The 21646-nt window shown below is 40.2% G+C and overlaps 1 protein-coding gene across 3 annotated transcripts in view; it reads left to right on the top strand.

Annotated features, from left to right (window-relative positions):
- Positions 1–4039: 4039 nt before the first annotated feature.
- The window catches only part of smurf1 (SMAD specific E3 ubiquitin protein ligase 1), a 122406-nt gene continuing 104799 nt past the window's right edge, over positions 4040–21646 (top strand). For 2 of the 3 annotated variants that reach the window (XM_043711258.1, XM_043711256.1), the window contains exon 1: positions 4041–4496. In XM_043711258.1, the coding sequence (XP_043567193.1) occupies positions 4442–4496 (55 nt within the window). In that variant the 5' untranslated portion in view covers positions 4041–4441. Of the gene's footprint in view, positions 4497–21646 lie in introns of all 3 variants that reach the window. The other variant, XM_043711257.1, reaches the window with a different exon arrangement.

The following is a 21646-nucleotide window of genomic DNA, read 5'->3' as shown; positions in this document are numbered from 1 at the left end:
TCCTGTTCCCTGGATGCTGCCTGACCTGCTGTGCTGTTCCAGCAATAAAGTTTCAACCCTGATTTAAATCCCCTAGCTTCTCCTGTCTCTCCACATAGCTTTTCATTCATGCGATGTAGGCATGGTTGGTTGGGTCAGCATTTATGGCCGATTCCTGGTTGCCCTCAAGGTGGTGGTAGTGAGGTAACTTTTTGAATGGCTACAATCCATTCGGTGGACATTCTCTCTCGCTCTCTCTCTCTAATGAATTCGGGTTGAGTTCTAGGATTTTAATCCAGCAGAAGTGAAGGAATAATGATCCATTTCCACATTAAGATAAGGACCCTGCTCTGCCATTTAATATGATCATGGTTGTTTAGAGGGGAACTTGTAGGTGGTGTTCCTACGTATATGCTGCCATTGTCCTTTTGGATGATAGTGGTCATGGTTTTGGAAGGTGCTAAGAAGCCTTGCTGAATTTTTGCAGTGCATCTTGTAGATACAAAAGCAGGGAGAGCTGGAGGAACACAAGACGTCTGGCAGGATCTGTAGCTGGAAAAAAGTTAGTTTCAGGTCCAGTGACCCTCAGTCAGAGCCATTCTGATGAATGGTCACTGGACTCAATGTGAACTGTTTTCGCTTTACAGATGTGTTTTACCAGCACACTTTGTTATTGTTTCAGATTACTAGCACCTGCAGTTCATTGTGCATCTTCTCCAATAATAAACACCATGCTGCTCCTGAGTGTCTGTGGTGGAGGGAGTGGACGTTTGTGGATGTGGTGCCGCAGTGGGCTGCTTTGTTCTAGATGGTGTCAAGTTTTGAGTGCTTTTGGAGCTGTACTCATCCAGGCAAATGAGGGAGCATTCCAAGACACTCCTGCCTTGTGACTTGAAGATGGTGGACAGGCTGCTGGGAGTCAGGAGGTGGGTTGTTTGTTGCAGGCTTCCTAGCCTCTGTGCTCTTGTGATCACAGTTTATACGGCTACTCTGGTTCAGTTTCTGGAGTCTCATATCCCTGGTTCCCTGATATTGATAGTAAATCTCCTCTGTAACACCTCCAAAGGCTTTCTGACCTGCGCTGAATCAGCCAGGTAGGAAGAGGACAAATCCCAGAACTTAATTGCATATCTCTCTGCACCTCTAACTATTCTCTCACCTGCCATTTAAGTACTTGCTGGGGATTTTGGTCTGCAAGACTTACAATAATTCATCTGTCGCTTCCTTTCCGGTCAGTTTGTGATCCATGTGTTTAGTCTCTGATATTTTTACCACTGCTAATTTATCAACCTTGCCAATTTCATATCTACATTTTCAAAAAATTAAAAACTTACTTTGATCAAAGTGACTGCAGTGAATATTTAAAATAAATATACTTGAATTTTTAACCATGCATTTGCTAACACTGACACACGTGAACTTGTCCTGGTTAGGTTTACCTTCTGCATACAAATCACTCTTACAAGTGCCATTTCAAAGTGAGAATTACCAAAACTTAGCAGTCAAGTCTGAAACACAGCACAGCATTAATAGGATCAAAAGTTTTGTTTTGAGCAGATCAAAATGTGAGGGGGAGATGATGAAATCACTTAAAACAACTTTATTTTTGTTTTCAGTCAGGTTGATAGTTGTTACATGGGGAATTCTACACAAGACTTGAGGGAATTCCACCGAGCAGGAGGATCTGTTTGCCTGATTCTGTAAGCACTCTCCTGAGTGCTTCTTTCAATCCCTCGGTACCCAGCCCACTCCGAAAGCCAGGTAACTTCCATTCAGATTTGCAATAACAAAGGCTTAGGGAAGGCTGGTACCTTCCCAACTTAAACCACAAATTTTCTTGAACACAAGACCAGCACTGACATTCTAGTGTGGTACTGAGGGAAAGCTGCATCTCCAATCTCCTACAGATGAGATACTAAACTGAGCTCTATCTGCTCTTTCAGGTGTCACTACGATTTCTCGGAGTATTATTCAAAGGAGGACAGGGGTACTCTCTCTGATGACTTAACCAACATTTATTCCTCAACTGATGTCTAAAAATTCTGACCACCACCATAACATTGTTGGACCTTGCAGTGCATTGTTTTAGTGAACTTCCAATATGGCAACAGTGATTGCACTTATAGTTCAGCGATTCAACTTTTGGAAAGTGAGTGTCTTACAGTTTGATTATGGCCAATTTGCTGAATAGTCTCTTTTAAAATTTGGATGCATCTTTATGGTTTGGAAAATTATAACAATTTGCTGAAAAGAATTTTGGAATGTTTTGAGGTTATGAAAAGTATAGTATAAATGCAAGTATTTCGTGTATTTGGTGGACCACTAGTGGTGGAAGTGGGATATTGGGAGACCGGTATGTGCTGAAACTTTTGGGGACATGGTCAACCATAGAAATAGCAAATGCAGGAAGTTTGTAGTTCTGATTGCCTTCTGTGGTCTTGCCATTAAATTTCTGTAATCCATGAGCAGTGTAATTGGGTTGTGGATGTGGGCATACCAAACATTAAATAATATTTTCAATTTCCTGATGGCTCAGATCCTTTTCAGCTGTCCAGAAAAGAGGCATTTAATTTTGATCACTGTTTTTTCATCCATTTACTCGAGCAGTTTTTTTTTGCATCAAGGAATAGGAAAGAAAGGAAGTCACTAACAATTTTCTTGTGACAAACTTCATCTCTGACATAGAAACATAGAAAATAGGAGCATGAATCGGCCATTCCTCATGATTATGACTGCTTATCAACTCAGCACCCTGTTCCTGCTTTCTCCCCTAAGCTCTAAGAACTATATATAACTTCTGAAAACATTCAATATTTTGCTCTCAACCACTTCCTCTGGGAGAGAATTCCACAAGCTCCCCAGTCAGTGAAGAACATTCCGCTATTCTCAGTCCTAAATAGCATACCCTCTGTCCTTAGACTATGACTCCTGCTCTGGGCTCCCTGGACATTGGGTAAATGCAGGGAGGATTTTCGCAATCTAGTCCTGTTGGAATTTCATGGGAGTTTCTTGCCCTTCACAGCATTTCTTCTAGACTCCAGGGAATACAGAACATTGCACATTACAGCACAGTACAGGCCCTACAGCTGTCTATATTGTGCCAACCTGCGGAATCAATCTGAGGCCTATCTATCCTACACTATTCCATTTTCATCCATATGTCTATCCAATGACCATTTAAATGCCCTTAAAGTTGCTAACTCTACTACTGTTGCAGGCAGGGCATTCTACACCCCTACTATTCTGAATAAAGAAACTACCTCTACCGTCTGTCCTATATCTGTCACCCCTCAATTTAAGTTAAAAATCACAACACCAGGTTATAGTCCAACAGGTTTAATTGGAAACACACTAGCTTTCGGAGAGATGCTCCTTCATCAGGTGATAAAGGAGCATCGCTCCGAAAGCTAGTGTGCTTCTAATTAAACCTGTTGGACTGTAACCTGGTGTTGTGTGATTTTTAACTTTGTACACCCCAGTCCAACAGCTGCATCTCCAAATCATGGCCCTCAATTTTTAAAGCTATGTCCTCTTGTGCTAGCTATCACCGAGGAAATAGGCTCTTGCTGTCCACCCTATCTAACCCTCTGATTATCTTGTATGTGTCAACTAAGTTACCTCACAATTTTCTTCTAACAAAAACAGCCTCAAGTCCCTCAGCCTTTCCTCTTAAGACCTGCCCTCCACACCAGGCAACATCCTAGTAAATCCCCTCTGAACTCTCTCCAAAGCTTCCACGTCCTTCCGATAATGCAGTGACCAGAACTGTATGCAATACTCCAGTGCGGCCGCACCACTGTTTGGTACAGCTGCAGCATGACCTCCTGGTTCCGAAAGTCAATCTACCAATAAAAGCCAACACATCACATGCCGCCTTAAAAACAATGTGGCAGGTGTTGACCTGACCGGGAAAGAGTGATCATTACTAGACAGGTTCAAGTCAAACCAGGGAGCTCCTGTGACCCAGGGATCCCAACCCCCTTTATCTGGGACCTTCAGTCCAAACCCCACTTATTGGACTTGACTGTCTGATCACCTGAAACTCAGTAAGTGAGGACGGGGTTGTGTGGCTCACTGGTCAAGTGAAGATATTTCACCAGGAATGATAGATCAGAGAGAAGCTGTAAAAACTGGGGAAACCTCTTTTTGTTAAAATGAAGCAACACCTTGGCGGATCAACCATCCGGGTCATTCAGGGAACGCGGGTGCGAGCCCTCGGGCCTGGCGCCGTGACGTCAGCGCTGGCGCGCCTCGCGGGAGCGCGCGCCGAAGCCGCCGTCAGTTGTGTCTCGTGCGAACGTTGTGGGGCCGTTGGTGTTTGCCCCTGTTCGTAAATCAGTAATTTCCTCTTTTTTTAAAAAAAAAATAACAAAAGGTCTCTCTATCTCTCTATATATTTTTAAACTATTAGTGGATAGGAAACGACCGGCCCGCTTCGAAAAAAGGGGAATTTTTCTAAGGAATGTCGAATCCCGGAGCTCGACGGAACGGGTCAAGCATTAAAATCCGGCTGACAGGTAAAAGAAGTTCACTTCAGGCAGATTTCTGAGGTGGTTTTAGTCGCCGACATACCGGCGGAGGTTAGAGACGGTTGGATCCGGCTGGAGAATGGACAGAGAGTTTGTGAAGGTAGCTCCCCGGTTGTTTGTAGTAGTTGCTCGGTACCGGGCTGGAGGCGGCGGCGGTGGTTCCCTCTCGGACCAGACAAGGGGAAGGCGAGCGGCGCATGCGCGCTGGCCACTTCCTGCCTCAGTCAGCCATTGATGGGGAAATGTCCATCTCACTGAGGATTTATCATTGCAGTAAAACACCCCCCCCCCCCCAAATGCACTATGACTGGGAAACGTGTAGCCCTGGTACAACAGTACACAATAGTGGAAATGTTTTGAACCGCTAATGTGTGCGACGAGATTTGGAGAACTCAACATACATTGACTTTTTGACTCTTTAGTTGTGAACTTGGTAGTTCAGACTGTCAGAAATTATTTAAAATTAAAGCGTAATACTTTATATTTATGCTAGGAGAAAGTGAGGACTGCAGATGCTGGGGATCAGAGCTGAAAAATGTGTTGCTGGAAAAGCGCAGCAGGTCAGGCAACATCCAAGGAGCTGGTGAATCGACGTTTCGGGCATGAGCCCTGAAGAAGGGCTCATGCCCGAAACGTCGATTCTCCTGCTCCTTGGATGCTGCCTGACCTGCTGCGCTTTTCCAGCAACACATTTTCAGCTCTGATCTGCAGTCCTCACTTTCACCACATAACTGACGAGTACAGCTGGTAAAGGATTCCTGAGTGTTCAATTTAGTGTTAGATTGACTAATTTTATTAATGAATCTTTCCTTGTGAAGTATGAAAATATGTAAAATCTCTTTTATTTAAACAGCAGAATTTTAAAGTTCAGTGCTCATTTTGCACAACAGGATACCTATCAGTCAGTATTGACCATTGATTCAGATGCAATATGCATGAATTGTAAGAGGGGTGAATGGTGCCTCCATGCTTGTATCTTTTGTTTCTCAAACAAATCTTCCTGTTTTCAACTAGTTGCCTGAGAAAGCATCATAATTACTGTTTTATCCGTGCTTTCCTAACATCGTTTTAAGCAATATTGTTAACCTTGTATTTAAATGTCAGAGCTGAATGCACTGTATGGAATGTCACGTTGATTGAAGGTTTTTAATATTAATAATTCAAAGAATTATGTTTAACCTGTAGTTATTGATTTGGACAAAAATCAGATCACCATGGCAGGTGATAAATATTTAGTCTTATACATACTGATATTTTACTCAACTTTAATTTTCACTCCATATAGTTCAGTTAAGTTAAATTCATCACCAGTTCAGGTTTGTCAATTGTTTCAATTCTTGTTATGTACCTTTTGGTTATTTTGTATTTATTAAGAACAAAATTGAGTTTACTTTGAGGAAAATGTCCGAAATTTCAAATCAAATTGTATATCCTATATTTTCCCAGTCTCTTGGCTTTATATCTAGTTGATCAAAGGACATCAGTGTAAGTAAAGTTTTGATACCTCTCCCAAAATCTTGCTCCCCTTTTCTTATTATTTGTCTTTTTAAAATATTTTACATCTGTTTTTCAAGTTTCCATCTTTTGCAGAAGAAAAGTTTTTGTTGAACTTACTGACAATTATATTCCACTTCTTGCGATAGTTAATTGTTTCAATTTGTTCTTGAATGTAACCTTTTCCTAAGTTTTTATAGACATTCTTCTTGAGTCAACATATCCCTGACAGTATACCCTCAATCATAATAGGAAGGGAATTCCAAAATTTCCACCCAGTAAAATGAAGACAATAACAAATATAAATTATAAACTTATTATAAACTTTACAAATTAGCCTTAGCTGCTTTTTCTGTGTCCTAATCATTTACAATTGATAACGACAACTTGCTAAAGGTGTCATGTTTATGATTGGTTTGTGGCCTTCTGTATTTCAAAATTGACTTGCTATTTAGTTAAATCATGCATAATCTGATATGCAACCGGAGTTTTGGTGTCTGACCGCTGCCTTTGGTGCAGTCAATCAGATCATGATTTAACACTGTATTGTTCACATTCTGAGAAGAGCAACAAAGCAGAGTTCCAACGTATTGTTCCCTCTGAAACCAGGGTAGAAAGATTAACTTCCATGAAATTCTTGAGAAATTCTGTGAATCTTCCTGGCTAAATATCTTATAAAACAAAAAGAAGTTGCATTTATGTAAAAAGAGTGCTGGAGGAGCTTGGCATCTGTGAAGACAGAAACAATTAATTTTACAAGTCTAATATGATTCCTTCAGAACTGGAGAGAGAAGATGGAAAAGTGATTGTTAATTGTTTTTTAAAAATGCGAGTAAAGAACAAGTGGGACAGAGAAGCGTGTTGAGGAAGTTGGACGAGTCAAAGTAGAGGACAGCGTTCATGGTTTGAAGTTGTTGAACTCACTGCTGAATCTTGAAAGTTTTAAAATGTCAAAACAGAAAATGACGAACTGTTCCTCCAACTTGGATCGAACTTTACTGGAATACAGCCCCAGGCCGAGGAGAGATAAGTGAGCATGAGAGAAAGATTGAGATTGCAAGTGACCAGAAAGATCGAAGTCATGCTTGGGGACTGAGTGGGTTCTGCAAAATAGTCACCTGTTCTAGTTGACTGTATTGTGAGTAGCAGTAGACAAAATTGAAAGAAATAAACTAAATCACAGCTTCATCTAGAAGGAGTGTTGGGGGGCTTGACAGTGAGGAAGTAAAGTGGCAAATGATGCAAGCCCTGCAATTACAGGGAAGGTGCCATGTGAGAGGGATGAGGTATTGGTTGTAATAAAGGAGTGTCATGGAGGGAACAGTCCATTTGGAATGCTGACAAGGCAATGTTGTGGAAGATATGTTTGGTGGTGCGATCATGCTGGAGGTAATGGAATTGATGGAAATGATATTTCTTTGAATACAGAGGCTGTTGGGATGGTAAGTGAGGACAAAGCAACCCCATAGCAAATTGATAATAACCAGATAAACTAGTTATGTAATTTGATTGAGGAATTAATATTGGCAAAGACAGTGGGGCTAACTCTTTGAAAGAAAATCCTTACATCCATCTGTGAGGCACAAAAGTTATTCAGAATGACTGATCAGACTGGTAATTGTAGAAGTTGAAGTTAAGCGTATATAGGTATGGGGGACATTTCACAGTTAATTGTTCATGCAGAGATGGTGTAAAGGGTGGTGCAGTAGAAGCATCTCTGCCTCTGGATAGGAAGACATTGGTTCCAGACCAACTTCCCATTCTTAAAATAGCATAAAGCGATATTAATTACCACTTGGAGTTAGTTACAGAATGAAGAATTAAGCATTTGAAATGTCTCAATTTGTGAATAAATCTAATATTGCATAAAGACTGACTTCTTCCACCAGCTGCTGATCAGAGGTTTCATAGACAGCACCTCTGACAGTGCTTCACTTCCTTTGTATTGGAATTTTTAACCTGGAGTCTAAATTGCTGTGTTTAAGTCCTACAGCACAATTAAAAACCCTCTGATTAAGAACTGAGAACATTACCAATTGAACCATAACTAAATTTATTTATAATACTTGCCATCACATGTCATTCAGGTTAGTCAAGCTAAGTTCAGGTTCATTCTCTCATTTTAAAAAACAATTCAAATATTTACTGACAACTTCAACTTTTTTGCCAGATGTTTGTTTCAGCAGCACTTTTAAAAGTAGTTTTATCTTCTTTGACTGCTTTTGATAGCAGCATAGTGTGGAACATACACAGTACTGTACATGTGGGTGATTTCATGTTTTCAACTCCCTGCAAAGTCTCCTACCATAAACCTAAGTTATTCTAACAGTCCATATATCTGGGAAAATTATAATATTTGCCTTCCAGAGCAGACATTATTAAAACTTCAGTGATTCACAATCACAATTATATGTGGAACAAAGTGAGTTAAGAGCTTGGATGTATCTTCAGTAATATTCAAAGTTTGTTTTGCTGAATACTCTTCAATTCCTAGGCTATAGAACTGAAGTAAGAACTGCCTTCAAATTAAGACTGTATTTAGAACATTTTGAGTGCATATTTAATGGAATAGATAAAATTATTGAACCATGCCAGAATAGCTACATCTCTAAATAATGTATAGAATGTCCAAAATCTCTGGACATTCTATAATATTGATAGTAGAGTGTCTTGAGTGATTTTAGAGCAGAAGTTTATGACCTGCAAACATTAGCCTTGACTTTTTTCTTGTGTATTTACTTTTTCTTAGAGGATTAGCATCAAACAGACAATGATTCTTCACTTCTGTTTATGGCATTTGTTGGGAGCCAGGAAATAATCAAGTTCTGAATGCTGTTAGGAGACAAGAAGGTTCAATGTGAGGCAGAGGGATGAGAAAGTCTTGCATTTGTATAGCACCTTCTGTGACCTCAATGTCCAAAAGACCTGTATACTTTAAGTACTTTTGAAGTGCAGTCACTGTTATGTGGTAGAAAGGAGAGAAAGAGAATTGGTATTATCCAATGTGAAATTCAGTGTGCACAGCAGTGTGGTAATTTATCTTGCTGAATACCCGCAAAGCTACCTGTCCAAATGAATTATGACTAGAAATAGACAATTTGGCTCCTCAAGCTTGCTCCACTAGTCAATAAAATCATGATTGCTCTGTTTATATTTTGAATGCTACGTTCCCATCTTCACCTGAATCTTTGGTTCCCTTTCTGAACAAGAATCTATCTACCACGGCCTTAGAAACAACTCACCACGTTCTGAAGCGTAGAGTTTCAAAGTTTCACAATCTTGAGAGAAAATAAGTTTGCTTATCTCTGTGCTAAAAGGTTGACTCCAAATATTAAGAAAGAAAAACAGAAATTGCAAACACAAACAGAAATCAATTTTGAAGAAGGGCTGCTGGACCCGAAAAATTAACTGATTTCTTTTCACAGATGCTGTCAGATTGCTGAGTTTTTCCAACCATTTCTGTTTTTGTTTTGATTTTCAGTATTCTCAGTTCTTTCGTCTTTTTTTTCCAAGTATTAAAACATTACCCCCAAGTCTCAATTCATCCACAACAGTAAATTAACTTCCTCTGTCCACGTTGTCAAGATTGTTCAGGATCTTACAAACTTCAGTCAAGTCACCTGTCATTTTGCCAAATTGCTGTTCCTAAATTCCAATGAAAACAAGCTCAATTTGTCCAACCTTTCCTGACAAGACGGCCTGCTCATTCCAGGTATCAATCCAGTAAATCTCTGAACAACCTCCAACTCATTTATTTGCTTCCTTAAATTAGGAAACCAGAACTGCACAGTATATTTGAGAGAAGATTTCACCAATATCGTCTATAATATATGCATATTATCATTATTTTTGTAATAAAGGACAGCATTTATGTGGAAACAATTGGCCTTGTCTATCACTTGCTGCTTATGCTGTTTGGGATGCAAGTTTATCTGACTTATAGCTTCGCCATAGTATTGGAGAATCCTTCAATGTAGAAATAGGCCATTCAGCCTATTGAGTTCACACTGCCCCTCCAAAGAGCATCACAACCAGACCCAGACCCCTTTCCTTTCCCTGTAACCTTACATTTCCCATGGCTAATCCATCTAGCCTGCACATCCCTGGGCAATATGGGCAATTTAGCTTGGCCAATTCACCTAACCTTGACACTTTATTTTTATAGAGTTTTGAGAAGATTTGTAGCGCTGAGAAAAAGAACCAGAGGAAATTATATCACCACAGGAAATGACATCACCAGCCCAAGGAAACCCAAACACATTAAATAGAAAGTGGGCTATACCACCGGAGACTCACTGAAGATGTTACCTAGTACGGTGATGAAACTTCTGAAAGTGAACCTTCCAGCTCAGTGAGCAAACCTAAATCCAGAGGTTTATTTTTATGTATTTGGTGCTGCTTGTACCATGCCTCCTGCATCTTTCATTGAACCAATATTGCTTCCCAGCTTGATGGTAATGGTCAAACGGGATATGCTGGGCCATGAGATTGCAGGTTATATTCGAGTGCAGTTCTCTGCTTCTGATGGCCCACAGGGCACCCCGGATGCTCAGCTTTGAATTATGCTACATCTGTTTGAAAGCTATCCCATGTAGTTCAATGGTTCTGCCATACAATATGATGGAGGATATATTGAATTTGAAGACAGGACATCATCTCTTCAAGGACTGTGTGGTGGTCACGCCAATCAATTCTGGGGCAGGGAGATTGGTGAGGACAAGATCAAGCATGTTTTTTCCATCTTGCTGGTTCCCTCATCACTTTCAGCAGAACAGTCTAGCAACGGTCCTTTAGAACTTTACCAATTCAGTCAGTAGTGGTGCCCCCGAGCCATTCTTGGTTTAACATTATACTCTGGATAAGGGACTTCATTCTGCATACACCCTGCACCCTCAGTGCTTCCTTCAAGTGGTGTTAAACATGGAAGAATACTTGATTCTTCAACAGTAAAGGGATGTTGAACTTTGCTGGGTCGACAGGGCTGAGTTTGCCATTGCCGTGGACACTGGAAACCACAATGTAAATCCATCCGGCTTAATTCCTTTTTTGACACTGAGTGGGCTTGCTGGGCCACTTCAGAGGGCAGTTGAGCCAGTCAAAGTGCCACTGTAGATCTGGAGTAACATTTAGGCACAGTTTTACTTTCATGAAGGATATTAGTGAACCAGATGGGTTTTTCTGACAATTGACAATAGTTTCATGGGCACTTTTCACTCTACATGTTTTAGAAAAATTCAAGATCCACTATTTAAACCCAGGTCCCAAGAAACAGAAATTGCTGAAGAAACCCAGCAGCAGAGTTAATGTTTCAAATCCAGTCCAGAACTAGTTCTAGTTTTGAAAAAGGGTCACTGGACTCAAAATTTAACACTGCTTTCCTTTCCACACCTGCTAAGTTTCTCCAGCAACTTGTTTTTGTTTCAGATCTTCAGCATCTGCAGTTCTTCTTATCCAAGAACCTGGTCTTTGGGTTAATAGTCCAGTGACAGTACCACTAACCATGATATCCATAAAATGTTAGACAGGACAAATCTAGTCTGACTGACTTTACAACTGACCCCCGACTAACCCTCTAGTCAACTTGATTAGGCCTGACCTGACCCATCTCACCTACACTACACCCTTAACACTTGCCTCCTCTCCATAGCTTTTTGAAGAAGCTTTTGGTAACTTAAACTCTTCTTCCCAGAATATGTGCTGTAAAAAGAAACTATGCCTTCTGTACTGCATTCTCTGAGGACTGATGTGCTATTGGTTGAAAATACCATGGAAATAAATAGAAATCTATGTTGGAAGCACATTATCTTAACTGTGAAAAGATGTTAAAATAGCACGAATGGAGACAAACTGTAAAATTTGGGAAAAAGGCTGGCATGAAACAAAGACACATGGAATTCATTTTTAAAAAATCTGCATTTACATAGTTCCTGACAGTGTGGAAAATTGCCCAGGTATGTCCTGTACATAAAAAGCAGGACAAATCCAACCTGGCCAACCAGCCCCACCAGCCTACTCTCGATCATTAGTAATGTAATGGAAGATGTCACTAACAGTGTTATTGCTGAGCAGGTGCTGCTTGATAACTTGCTTAGTGGTGCCCTGTTTGGGTCCCGTCAGAGCTATTCAGCTCCTGACCTCATACAGCCTTGGTTCAAACATGAACAAAAGAACTGAATTCTAGAAATGAGGTAAAAGTGACAGCCATTGACATCAAGACTGCATTTGACTGACTGTGGCATCCAGGAGCCCTAGCAAAACTGGAATAATGGGTATCAGGGTCAAAATCTTCAGTAATTGGAGTCATACAGGGCATGTAAAAAGATAGTTGTGGTTTTTGGAGCTCAGTCACCTCAGCTGCAGGAATTCCTCAAGGTAATATCCTAGGCCCTACCATCTTCAATTGCTTCATCAATGATTTTCCCTCCATCACAAGATCAGAATTGGAGATGTTCGCTGATGATTTTACAAGGTTCACCACTATTCGTGACTCCTCAGATACTGAAGCAGTCAATGTTCAAATGCAACAAGATCCGGACACTATCCAAATCCATGACTGCTTCCATCTAGAAGGACATGGGCAGCAGATGCATGGAATCACTGCCACCTTCAAGTTCCCCCCTCAACCCACTCACCATCCTGACTTTGAAATATATTTAGTTTAAAAATAACACAACACAAGGTTATAGTCCAGCAGGTTTATTTGGAAGTACAAGCTTTTGGAGCGCTGCTCCTTTGTCAGGTAGCTATGAAAGCTTATATTTCCAAATAAACCTGTTAGACTATAACTTGGTGTTGTATGATTTTTAACTTTGTCCACCCCAGTCCAGCACTGGCACCTCCACAACATTGAATTGTATTACCATTCTTTCACTGTCAGGTCAAAATCCTTGAATTCCCTCCTTAATGGCATTGTAGGTCAACCCACAACAGGTGGACTGTAGCAGTTCAAGAAGGCACCTGACCCCACCTTCTCAAGGGCAGTCAGGGACAGGCAACAAATGCTGGTCAGCCAGTGATGCCCACATCCCAGAAAAAATGAATAGTAAAGCAAAACATTCTGACAGTGTAGCACTCACTTAGTGTTGTACTGATGCATTGGCCTCGATTGAAGTGCTTAAATCCTGGAACATGAACAACAGCTTTCTGAGCTCAAGGTGAGTGTGTGCCCTGGCTGTTACTTAGTTGCTCAAAACAATGTTCAGAGACCAGTGTGCCTGAAGTTTCAGTTGAGCTTTGCCTGAAATAATGTTGTAGCAAAGATGCTAAGAAAGAATGAGTTTGAAACAATGCTAATGGTATTTTTGTAGTTGGCCAAATTATACTGTGTTAGGATCACAATGCGAAAGACGATTAATCAACTCGGAGGGCCTCCCTGGCAGTGGCATCTGATTGTTTATTTAAAGTTTCTGTAGCTTTTGCTTCCACACATACGTGAGGGTGTATTCCATGTTTAGACTAGATTACTTAGTGTGGAAACAGGCCCTTCGGCCCAACAAGTCCACACCAACCCGCCGAAGCGCAACCCACCCATACCCCTACATTTACCCCTTCACCTAACACTACGGGGAATTTAGCATGGCCAATTCACCTGACCTGCGCATCTTTGGACTGCGGGAGGAAGCCGGAGCACCCGGAGGGGACCCACGCAGACACGGGGAGAATGTGCAAACTCCACACAGTCAGTCGCCTGAGGTGGGAATTGAACCCGGTCTCTGGCGCTGTGAGGCAGCAGTGCTAACCACTGTGCCACCGTGCCACTCACATAAAACATTAATTTTATGATGAAGGATATGAATGTCGAGTATCAGTACTTACTGGAGTCAAAATAAGTATTTTTTTCAAAGGCTGTTCTTGAGATTTCTTAGGGGCTAACGTTTTACCATCAGTAGGCAGTGCTTTCATTCTGACAAAAATTCCGTCATTGGTGAATTGCAAACATTGGGTAATATTATCTTCGATAATTGTATTGTGTTTATAGAAGCAGGATTAAAAGAATATATCAATATCCTCATTAAGTTTGTTGAGAGATTGAAAATTAGAAGCACAACAAATTTTCTATACACCAAGTTTTCAAGTTGGCAAGAACCAACAGCATAACTTAGCAATAACTGATACAGACTTCAAAAAAAACATTGATTTGCAAGAGGTTTTTTATCTGCGAGTTTTAGATCTTCCTGGCTTCACTGACAGGCAAGCCCCCCCCCTCCAAAAAAAAGGAAAGACTGCTTTCACTCCCCACCACCACTTTTCATCCATTTGATTCTCTCACCTTTTCTAGCTATTACTTCTCTTGGCCAATAAACTGTCTGTTCATCCCACAGACCCTCCTGTCCCAACTTTACCAGCCTTCTTGGCTACTGCTACTACTTCCTGAATTTTTCAGTTCCACATAAGCAATGACTTTTCTCTGATTGCCACATGATTTATTTCTTCGGAGTGATTTGGCCACAGTTGCTGCCCATATATAATTTGAGCGCTGGCCCTTGCTAATGCTTCCTGTTGCAACTTGTTCTACGTTTACTCCATCCCCTTAGCTATTCTGTATATCTCTTGGACCACCTGTGCATTGAATGCCTTCCTTCTGAACTGAAAAATGCACATTTGACCCTCTTTTTATTTAATAACTTTTTATTGAAAATCTTTTTCAATCTTTTACACAACATTTATATACAAAGAAAAGAATAACACCATCAAAAAAGGAAAAAAAAAGCCATAACACAGTACCATTGTTAATAAACAACCTACTATTCTACCAGAACAAAAACATCTACTTATACTAAACTACGAACATATTAAATAAATACTAACTTAAATAATATCTCACTATTTTATTCTGTCTTACTCATCATACCTCCACTGAGGCTCCCATTGGGGGCGGCACAGTGGTTAGCACAGCTGCCTCACAGCACCGAGGTCCCAGGTTCGATTCCAGCTTCGGGCAACTGTCTGTGTGGAGTTTGCACATTCTCCCCGTGTCTGTGTGGGTTTCCTCCGGTGCACCAGTTTCCTCCCATAGTCCAAAAATGTGCAGTTCAGCTGAATTGGCCACGCTAAATTGCCCATAGTGTTAGGTGCAATAGTCAGAGGGAAATGGGACTGGGTGGGTTACCCTTCGGAGGGTCGGTGTGGACTTGTTGGGCCAAAGGGCCCGTTTCCACACTGTAGGGAATCTAATCTAAATCCCTAGGAGCACCACCTACAGTACCTGTATTCTTTATCCCCCCAGTCTCCTCCTCCCAAGGCCCCACAGGCACCCATACTGATTCCCACGGCTATACCACGGCCCTAATTAATATTGCTGATAAATAAGCTTCAATATAATTTAAAAAGGGCTGCCACGTCTTGTAAAACTGTTCCATTTTGTGGTGCACCATATTTGTGAGGTAGTCTTGGAGGAGATGCTCCATCACCAGCCCCCATAAGACCCCTGGTGGCTTTTCTGACGTCCAATTCACTAGAATGTTTTCCTTACACAGTGGGTAAGAATGTTAACATTTGACTCTTTTACTTCCTGAATAATTCTGTTTGCCCCAGCATCAACCGTTTTGCATTATCTCCATTCTTGGACATTTCCTTGTTTGTGGCTAGACGAGAGCACTATGCAGTTTACATACAAATTCCTCTCGGGTTGCATTGTACTGTTTTGGTGATACAGCTAAAAAAATGTATTTACTTTGTTAATCATTATTCTATATTAGTTTCATCTAACTTTATCCTTGCCTACTTCAACACCATTCATGGAACATTTGTTATTTATTTTACCTTCTGAAAGGTAACTTGCAATTCTTGCAATTAAATATTATCTGCCATTATTTCTTCCTACACACCAGTTTTATCCAACTCATTCTCTTACTTCTGAGTAGTCTCCTCTGATTTCTCTTCCCCACACCCTGAACACCATGCAAATTGGTGTTGTCAGCAAATCTAATCATATCATCTTTCACTTTGAATCCAGAGTGACATTAATTTTGGCTCATACATCTAAAGTTGTGAGAGGCCTTTTACTCAGTTTATGCTGCTAATAGGTGTTGAAACCCCAAGGCCACCCTGACATTTAGGTACTCGGTACGTCTTAAAGTTTAAATTCCGATGGTTGGTTTTGCCCTTCCTGGTTTTCATGTGTGATTTTAATGTTGGAGGGATCGGATAGCCAGAGCCATGGAGATTAGGGCTGCTTGCACAATACTTACCTTGGATTTTGCACAAACCACTGAAATCTTTTCATAGCAGATATGAAACCAGTATAATATTAACTAAATTAGATGAAGCGTCAAAGCAGTCCAGCGTCCCGGCACTGTTCAGCACCCATCATCCCAGTAATGTTCAGCCGCCAGCCCCTTTTGCCACTCTGCAACCTCACCCAGCCCATCCTGACATTGTTCTCACTCACCCACCCACAAACACCCACATCATCTGAGCGGGTATGCTTACTGTTGGAGAGAAGGGAGGCGTGGAATATTGTCAGGCTGTGATGGAGGGAGAATTAACTTGGCAAGGGATGAAGTATGAACATGGTTGAGGAGTGAGAGTGGGAGGTGAACACTTGGAAGGCAGGTGAATGTAGCTGGGGTGTTACCTGATTTCCTTTGCTATTTTGCAATGTCAAAGTGAGTGCAAGACATATTAACATTGGCATTGATTCTAAATATATATGCACAGCATAATATCTATTTTAAATCCTTGCTTTATTTATTTAAGTGTAATTGTAAGTTCTTTCTTTATATTTTCTAATCAACCTGGTCAGAGATGTTATGACAACTCGCCACATACTTTTAACCTTATAGTTGCATAAGCTGTAGAAATATGACAAATTACTGTAATATGGATCTATGGAGTATACAAGTTAATTGAGACCTAATACAAAACTAATCTGGTTTGTTTGCTGTTATGAAGTGGATTATTTTTGTGCTTTGAATAGCTTCACATATTTTATTCACAATTATAATGTGTTTTCCTGAAGTAATAACACCTAATTTATTTAATGCAGAAATCTATACATGTAAATCAGGTCTTAGTTGCATCTCCATGGCTGCCAATAACAACAAAAGGTTGTTCCAGTGTTAAGATATTTTGGGTAGGGCAACTTAATTGTTCAGAATATTATGTTATGGCTAATGTCAAAGTGATATCAACTTGATCATTGTTTGAAAACAAGTTGTAGTGCCATAAATGTTATGCTAGTAATATAAAATTACTGGGCTTTATAGGGTAACATTTCACAAAGTTAGTTCCTTGGTCTTCTGATAGTCTACAATAACAACCTTTATTATTTTTCATCGATTTAAAAGGTAAATCAGTTGGTCTTTTAAATGTATTTTGGTTTACTACTTAAATTTGCACTCTTTGAGAGTGCAAAGTACACCTCTTGTTCTGTTTTAGTGCATCTGATTTGATTTTGAGCCAGGTTGTACATTAAAACTAAAAAGATTAAGTCAGTCATTTAAATGTTGGCTGTTTATTCATTCATGGATTGTTAGAATTGTTGGCAAGACTGACATTTGTTGTCCCTCCTTAGTAGCTTTTGATCCAACAATAGTGAAAAATAGTGTGACCTAAATAGGACTTTGTAGATGGTGGTATGCCCTTGATTTTCTGTGTGGTAGGGTAACAGGTTGAGAAGATGCGGTTGAAGGAGACTGGGAGATTTCTGCAGTGAATCTTGTAAACAACACACATGCAGTTGTGTGGTGGTGGTTGCAAGAATCAGTATTTCAGGTGAGGATGAGGTGTTAATCAACCAGGCCTGAATGAATGGTATTGAAATTTGAGTGTTGTTGGAGCTGCAATCATCCATGCATGCGGATAGTATTCCATAATGCTCTTGACTTGTGCCTTCTAAATGGAAAGGATTTGGTGAGTCAGAAGATAAATTATATGCTACAGCATTCAGAGACTCTGATATTTATTCATATATCTGCTCAAGGTCAGTTTCTAGTCAGTAGTAACCCACCAGGATGTTGATGGTGATGACTTAGCGATGATGATAGAATTGAATGGCTTGAAATTGATTAGATCCTCTCCTATAGAGATGTCATTGCTGGGTGCTTGTAGAACGCAAGTGTGATTTGCTATTCATTAGCCTGAATGTTGTCTGGGTTTTGGTGATGTGGGCGCTGACTGCTGCAGTATCTGAGAAATTCAAAATAGAACTGAATACTTTGCAACCATGAGTGAACTTGCCCAATTGGTATGATAGCAAAAATGTCACTGAAACACTTGAAGGCGATTGGCCTAGGACACTACCTAAAGGAACTCCTGGGGGTGAGATAATTGGCCTCCAGCAACCACAGCCATCTTCCTTCATACAAGATATGACTTCAGCCAGTGGAGCATTTCCCTCCGATTCCCACTGACTTCAATTTTGCTAGGCCTCTTTCATGTCAGAGTGGGTCAATTGTTGCCTTGATCTCAAAGACAGTCACTGTTCCTTCAGCTCTGGAATTAAACTGTGTTGTCTATGTTTGTCCCAAGGCTGGAATGTAGTCTGTAACTTTGCCTTGGTGGAACCCACAAAAAACATTAGTGAGTAGGTTACTGCTGAGTAAGTGCTGTTTGATAACACTGTCAATGCCACCTTCCTGGCAGGGTTTGATTTGTGTTGCTTCTTTTGTGGTCAGAACATACCTGGACAATTTCTCACACCAGGTAGTTGCTAATTTTGTAGCTTATTGGAACAGCTAGGTTGGATGCACGGCTATTTTTGGAATGCTAGGAGAAGGTAAGGACTGCAGATGCTGGAGAGTCAGAGTTGACAAGTGTGGCAAATTGTTCCTGTTCCTACTTACCTTCCTCCATCATTTTAATTTTTTTTGCTGCAACGTTTAGGAAAGTAGACACCTGATGTCATTTCTCTCACAAACTGACATAGCATCTTTTCATTTCTTATCAAGAAGATACACTAAGAATGGAGTGAATCTCCTGGCATTGTCATGTGCATTACTAATATCCAAGCGTGGTGATGGTATTGCAGTGTGCCATGCAAATCCTGAACTTATAAGAGCCTTAAGATATTCTGTTCTCTCGGTTCACAAAACTGCTTCATTAGTTGATCAGCTTTGTCAATTAGTACCTAATATTTTCTTTGCAAACTATGTTTCAAAATTTGTGCTTTTTTGCCTTTATCACCTTTGTAAGCTTGTAATTAATAGCACATAAGGCAAAAAGGTGCTACACTTAGTTTCTTGTGTTATTTGAGCTCCCTGAAGGTGTGCTGTTTGACGTCATTTATGCTACCATATTTCATTTTTTAAATATGAAGATTAAATTACCTTTATGGCTGTTGATGAAATAGCATATTTTTAAAATATTTGTTTTGAATTTGAAAACAGGTAGTGGGTGAACAGCCATTAACAAATTTGTATGTCTTTTGCCTCAGTTTCCTTCATTGCAGCTATTATAAACAGTGAAAATCTCCGATTACTCTTAAAATGAACAAGTTATGACTTTCAGGTGATAACTGGATGAGTACATAAGAGAGAGTGGAATTGAATGATATATTAATGGAGTGAGATGAATCTCCCATCAAGTAATGAAAACTGCACAGTACAACAACATGTAATGTCAACTATATGTGCAGAGAACATTTATGAGCTTTAAACATTGGATCGAGTCCAGGGATAGCTGCTGTGACTGAGGCAGTGAATTCAAGAGCTATAAGGACCATAAGAAATAGGAGCAGGACTAGGCCATTTGGTGTTCTGCCATTCAATAAGATCATGGCTGATCATTTTGTGGACTCAGCTCCACTTAATTAACCATTCACCATAACCCTTAATTCATTTACTGTTCAAAAATCTATCTAACTTTGCCTTAAAAATATTCAATGAGATAGCCTCAACTGCTTAACTGGGCAGGGAATTCCACAGATTCACATCCCTTTGGGTGAAGAAGCTTCCTCCTCAACTCAGTCCTAAATTTGCTCACCCTTATTTTGAGTCTATGTCCCCTAGTTCTGGTTTCACCAGCCAGTGGAAATAATCTCCCTGCCTCTATCTTATCTATTCCCTTCATCATTCAGTAAGTTTCTTCTAAATTCCAATGAGCACGAATAAGTATAAGCTAGACACTCCTAGACCAGAGAGAGAATTCATGGGGAGAACTTTTTAAAAAATGACGATCATCTGTGACTTGCTACCAGATGGACTGTTTATGGCAAACTGTGTATTTGTGTTTAGATTGACAAGTAAAAGGGACAAAGGAATAGGTGAACATGCCGGTAAGGAATAGGTGAACGTGCCAATAAGATGAAAGTTGTACATAAATATCGAAGTGAAGCTATTGTGCTTAATTAATATGCCACTGAATAAAATTTACCAATAACATTTGGCTTTTTGTATCTTTTTTTCTTTTCAAGTTTTTTTTAATGATAATACAGCTGTGACATTGAGTTGTGTTTAACAAAACAATACTTTATTTTGAGCAGAACAGACCAGGATATTCGGAGTTGAGATTGTTTCTGAATCTTTCAAATTGGACTCTTTGTAGGCTGACTGAAGGAGTTCTGTCTCTCAGAAATTTAGCCTGCCGTGAAGTTTAATACTGGCATTATGATTGTAAACAATTTAGAAGAACTATTATCTGATGTGTCTGGTACAGATAACTCAAGAATTTGCAGTTGTTCTATTATTCATTGCCTATGGGCTGTTACTAAGGTTATTGATTGGTTAATGATGCAAACCTGATATGTTTTGACACTTATGCATTTATACAGCAAGTACATGTGGAGGATGGTACATGAGCTTCCTTGTTTCTATCTTTAACAAATTAACTTTTTTATTCAGACATTTTTTTTTCCTTCGCCTAACCCCAGTTCTACTGTTGAAACTGCTCTTTGTCCAAAACAATGTACTATGTACAGATTGCTATGTACTACTTGAGTTAGTTTGAATGTTGGGGTGGATGGAGGGGAGAAAAGTAGTTCTCAAATACTATATTTTGTACCATCAGTGGTGGATTTTAAGAAAAATAATCTCTTCTTTCAATTTGCCTGATGTTCAGGATTGAGGCGGATAGCAATTAAATTAGCAAAATTTAATTCAACACCAAATATTAATGACAACCATTTTAATTGCAGTTCTGATAGTGTCCCATGAAGATATAGTGCAGTAAACTACAAAGTCTTAGTGCTATGGGCAGTTCTGGGCATTAAACTTTAGGAAATTCATTTAGAGTCATAGAGATGTACAGCATGGAAACAGACCCTTCGGTCCAACCTGTCCATGCCGACCAGATATCCCAATCCAATCTAGTCCCACTTGCCAGCACCTGGCCCATATCCCTCCAAACCCTTCCTATTCATATACCCATCCAAATGTCTCTTAAATGTTGCAATTGTACCAGCCTCCACCATATCCTCTGGCAGCTCATTCCATACAAGTACCACCCCCTGCATGAAAACGTTGCCCCTTAGGTCTCTTTTATATCTTTCCCCTCTCGCCCTAAACTTATGCCCTCTAGTTCTGGACTCCCCGACCCCAATAAGGTGATCATCCCTTTCTTATTTCTCAGTTCCACCCAAATAACTTCCCTGGATGTATTTCCGGGAATATCCTCCCTCAGCACAGCTGTAATGCTATCCCTTATCAAAAACTCCACTCCCCCTCCTCTCTTGCCTCCCTTTCCATCTTTCCTGTAGCATTTGTATC

This window comes from Chiloscyllium plagiosum, chromosome 21 (genome assembly GCF_004010195.1).
Source record: "Chiloscyllium plagiosum isolate BGI_BamShark_2017 chromosome 21, ASM401019v2, whole genome shotgun sequence".
Classification (NCBI taxonomy): Eukaryota; Metazoa; Chordata; class Chondrichthyes; order Orectolobiformes; family Hemiscylliidae; genus Chiloscyllium; species Chiloscyllium plagiosum.
The sequence above is the reverse complement of the archived record's forward strand: the minus strand, read 5'-3'. Positions and strand labels throughout refer to the sequence as shown.